Source organism: Condylura cristata, unplaced genomic scaffold (assembly GCF_000260355.1).
Source record: "Condylura cristata isolate star-nosed mole 26May11 unplaced genomic scaffold, ConCri1.0 scaffold00027, whole genome shotgun sequence".
Lineage (NCBI taxonomy): Eukaryota > Metazoa > Chordata > Mammalia > Eulipotyphla > Talpidae > Condylura > Condylura cristata.
The window spans coordinates 24,785,421-24,790,530 of NW_004567128.1; the positions used below are offsets into that span (position 1 = coordinate 24,785,421).

The window sequence follows — 5,110 nt, forward strand, 5'->3', positions numbered from 1 at the left end:
GCTAACCAAAGTCACTATGTATTCTGGTCCCAGAATGTTCTCGTACAAGATTCTTTGCCATCTTGAAGAAAGTGCTAACCAAAGTCACTATGTATCTTCTCATTTACATTAACTCACACCTCTTTTTACTGGCTACTCTCATAGGCCTTTCACTTTCTATTCTGCATTTCCCATTCTGTTTAGATTGAGCTTTTCTCATCAGATTATTGCTTGGTTTAGTGTTACTATGGTGGGCATAATAATTACTGCCATATCCTTAATACATAACTTGCTGTCATCTAATACAATGAACTGAGCATCAACAGGTCAAATCCCAGTGCACAAAGCTGTGAATGCTTAAAGCCGCTGAGGTGTGCACTTCGAGTGGGTGAACTGCACAATGTGTGAATGGTACGACTAAAGATGTTAGCAAATAATGCATGCTTCCATAAACATACTGGTCATTGTCCACTCTATGACATTTTTTTTGTTCTTTCCCATATGTGTGCTAAGGCAAGTGAGGCTCAGAGAGGATAAGTGACCTGTTTAGGATGATAAAGTTGGCTATTGGCAGAGTCGGGACTGGAATCCAAGCCACTTCACTCCTAATCTAGAACTTAGTTTGCTTTAATAATACTGTACTTGGCACATATACACTTCCATCTGAGGAGGCTTTACCGTGCTCTAAATTCAGTATAAAGACTCTTCTGATAATGTAAGTGAAACCTCTGGCCACTTAAATTCCTATTCTTATACTGCAACCCTCCTTGGTTACACTGGTTGGGAGGGCTTCTTCAGATAAATTAAGTGTGAAAAGCAGGGCCCGCTCTGGGGGTGCAGCTGGTTAAGAACAGCACTAAGAAGCTAAAGCTACTTCCACAAAGTTCGACCCCTACCTGCCCCTGAGGTGATCCACATGGTGAGGCAGACCTCTCCTGTCCCGCCCACTGCTCCCCTCAGCAGTGTACTTCATCAATATGTCTGTTCTGCTCCCCACTCTGTCTCTGGTGAAGCCTCTCACTGCCCCTGCACCTCTGGCCTGTACCCCAGTTCTGTATGCACAAATAAATAAATCTTAAAAAAAAAAAGTGAAAAGCAGGTCCTCCCTGGTGGTGCAATGGGTTAAAGCTCAGCGCTATGAAGCTAGCTGCAGCTGCTTCAGCATGAGTTCATTCCCTGGCCAGGGAAGTGACACACATGGCTCAGCAGACCTCTCCTGTCTTGCCCACTGCTCCCCTCAGCAGTGTGCTTTGTCATCTGCCTGTTCTGCTTCCCACTCTGTCTCTGGTGAATCCTCTCACCTACCCTACACCTCTGGCCTGTACCCCAGTTCTATATGCATAAATAAATCTTTTTTAAAAAGAGTGGAAAGCACCACCTATAGTGACTTCATTCATGAAATTCACAGGATACAAAGGAAACTGAGATTTTTTGGGGCATTTACAAGAAGCAGAGAAGAGCTGCAAGAGTTTCTTTGGGTTCAGTTTTAGGGAATTTCAATTAGAGCTCAGCACACATTACTCTACCTTCCATATTGCGTCATGATCCCGGGGGGGAAGTAGGTGGTGTAGCAGCCTCCTGAATACTGCTCCTCACACCAGTTCTTCTCTTCATAGTGCACCGGCTGAAAGGCAGAGTGACAACAGCTCAAAGGAGACTCAGAGGAATCTACTTAGTCTAGAATCAAACACCGTCCAGTAGCTTCCTACTGAAGTTCCAAGAGATTCTGAAATAGAGCCTTATTACCTTGATGTTTTAGAGAGGTCTTCGGGCAGGATAAACTTAGAAAGGTTTTCCACTTGATTCATTCGTGTGTCAGGCTGCAATTGTCTAGCTAGCTCCAGCTCTAAATTGGGCTTAGCTATTAAGGCATTTTTAGTGCTTCATAGTTTCGAGATAAGTTTTGAGAAGGATTTATACTTACTGAGTTATTGGAGCAGGAAAAACAAACAAACAAAAAAAACATGTCTGTCAAGGAAAAAGGATCACCAGATTCTAGTTTTGGTGAAAACAAGCTTTGTTAAGGGAGGCTAGACAGAAAAAATAAAGTTTTCATGGGATATAGGTGTTTTAATTGATGGTGGTTCTTATAAACAACTATAAGTCTGAAAAGTATCTTTTTGCCACAAACAGGCAGAACATCTGCTGAGATTTTGCAAAGGGCAAACACTTTACTAAAACTACTAAACATAAGCATTACTTTGTTTCTTTATTGAGGTAACACTGGCTAACAACATTGTACATCACAAGCATTATTATCAAGCATTCTTTTGAAAAGAACATCAACACGGCAAGATTTAAGAGTACACGTTAGCTGAAAAAATCGATTTAGAAAAAATGAAAAATTTGCAGTCACCTATTTGACTCTGAATAGCATTTTGAACCCATTCCATTCCCAGATCTCTGGCACTGGCATCTAATGGCCAGCCTTTCTTCTGCAGCTGCCTTGGGTGGGCCCTTGTCTGGCTGTCTCCAAGCTCTCAGAAGAAAGGCTGGATTTCATCTTCCAACTTTCCTAACTCCCAAGAATTCCTTCTTTCCCCGCAATAGACACCAAAGCAGCAAGAGTAGCACAAATATCTTAAGAGCTCATTCATAGGTAGAGGACAAAAAACAAAGCAGATGAGCAGAGAAAAAACACCAATCTTTCCATACAGGAACAGTCTGGTGGGTACCACAGGGGGCTGAGAGTGGGTGAAGCAGGTAAATGAGGTCAATTACATGGGCATGGACAGAAACTAGACTTTGGGGTGATCATGATGTAGAGCTTACAAATGTCGAGTTACAAGTCAGGCCATCTGAATTTTATATAATGCCATCAACCAATGTTAGCTCAACAAAAATGAATTTAAAATATCACTAAAGTGTCTCTTTTTATATTAAGAACAAAGAACAAGGTCAACACATTTTTATCACCAGTATGAAACATTCACATCCTGATTAGCAAAGGACACTATCCCAAGGTATAAATGAGACATTTTAAAGTATTGACACCACTTTTGAAAATGATCACTAAATCCAGTTATATGGGAAGCTTTGGAGACCATGTAATAGAGCAGTTAAAGCTTGAGGAAAATCTAAGGAGGAGCTAAGGATGTCTCACTGGTTAAGCCTCTTAAACCCAAAGCGCTACACACCATCACCGAGTGGAACAGCTACCCACTTAATCTTATTACGCCAACACTGACCTTGCCCCACGCTGCTGAGGCTGGCTTTGAAATATTATTATTAAGCATTGCTTAGAAATAATTTTTGGCTAGATAAAATGTTCAGAAATTTGAGAAAAACTGCTTTCCTCTTCAACTGGGGATCCCCAAAGACACATCTCACAGGTTTCTGATGATGCCTTAGTTACACACAGCTTCAGCCAGATAGTGCTTCAGAATGTAACTTCAAACAAGCTTGAGTATCTACCAGGATCTTAACTGCATGTTAAAACAGAAAACCAGCACTTCTGAACAGATGCCAAACGACGCTTTTCAATGGCATGTATTTATGGTTTTGATCCTTCACACAACTTACCCAGGAGCTCAGAGACTATGCCTATATTTAAACTTGCTAAATGATATGTAAAGGCAGAAAAATGAAACAAAACATATTCCCCATTGTTATTGTTTCTCTCCAGAACAATCAATTCATCAATCTTGTTCATTTGCAGAGGGAGGACTCCCCAATCCTCAAAATCCCGTGATTCATCTAGATCATGTACAATGGAGAAATCATCATCTTGCCTTAAAAGAATGGACAGAATGCACAAAATGAAGAATGACGTAAAAATAATAAATAAATAAATATACATACGTGTATATATGTATATTAATTAAAAAATAGGAAATATATATATATATATATATATTAAAAAATAGGAAAGGAAATGACAAGTTCAAAAGCCACAACAACTGTAATAGCAAGAAGCAAGCCACAGCAGAGTGGGAAAAGTTGTGTTGGGGTAGTAAGATTAAGCGGGAAGCTGTTCCACTAGGTGGTGGTGTGCAGCGATTTGGGTTTAAGAGGCTTAACCAGAGAGACGTCCTTAGCTCCTCCTTAGATTTTCCTCAAGCTTTAACTGCCCATTTATACAGTCTCCGTGGTCTCCAAAGGCTTCCTGTATAACTGGATTTGACAATCACTTTCAAAAGGTGATTTAATCCAGGTCAAAATATTAAAAACCCTGCAGGCTGGTGAATGTATGAAAACACCAGTTCACCACTTAAAATACTGACAGAGGCAGTCATGTCAGCTGACTCTGAGTATACAGAGTCACCAAGCGCCCCAGCCACACTACTTCTTGACCCCACCTCCATCCCACCTTCAACCACCTGGGGGTACTACTTGTTTAACTGCAACATTGGGTTCCTCAGGCTACTTTCAATGGTTATCTCAGAAACAGGGGATAAGGCTCCCTCTGAGTCAATCACATGTCTTCCCTGCACCCCCGATGTTTAGTGTTAAACAGACAAATAGAGATCTTCAAGGGGTGCAGGCCACTCCATTTTTACCCTGGAGATGACCGGAGGTGGCGGTGCCGAGGGTGTTAGGGATGGCTTATCTGATAATTCATGTACATAAACGAGGATGGCTGTTAGGAAGATCAACAAACAAAAGGCAAGCTCTATCCCTCTCCCTTCTGGCCGTTATGTTCTAGGACCCCACTAAAGCATAGCAGAATTTCCCCTCCTTTATCTTCTGACATTTGTTCAGACAGAGCTGGGTGCAGTGTGGCCCAGTGACCCGCCCCAGGAAGAGCTCTCCGTACAAGGACAACTGAACACCAGCTCAAACAAAGCAGACTGCCTGAGCTGCCACCAGCACAGCCAGCATCCTACTGTCTGGGACCACTTGTAAGTTGCCAAGTCCTGTGCACACCCCTCTGAGAATACACAGGGCAGAGGAGCGCCAGGGCTTGCCCCCTGCACGAGCTGAACCCTGCTAGTAGCCATCTGCACACTGAGCAAGAGCCCTGTCTCTGAAGAAAAAGGTGAGGAGCAGACTTACTTGCAGAGCTTCCTGGCAGCCCAGGACTTTTGCATAGAGCTCACAGAGTTTCTTCAACCTATGGGAACAAGGGGGAGAAAAAGGTGAAAAGGAAGGAAATGAAAGAAAAAGTTTCAGAAAGAATTAACAGTCCTCT

At 42.3% G+C, this 5,110-nt stretch overlaps 1 protein-coding gene across 1 annotated transcript in view; it reads right to left on the minus strand.

The window, feature by feature from the left end:
• Positions 1–5,110, minus strand: part of MAOB (monoamine oxidase B) — a 97,731-nt gene that overhangs the window by 6,898 nt on the left and 85,723 nt on the right. Inside the window, exons 11-12 of the mRNA XM_004689962.2 lie at positions 4,975–5,032; positions 1,506–1,603 (exon numbers count right to left, since the gene is read on the minus strand). Of these exons, the coding sequence (XP_004690019.2) occupies positions 1,506–1,603; positions 4,975–5,032 (156 nt within the window). The remainder of the gene's footprint in view (positions 1–1,505; positions 1,604–4,974; positions 5,033–5,110) is intronic.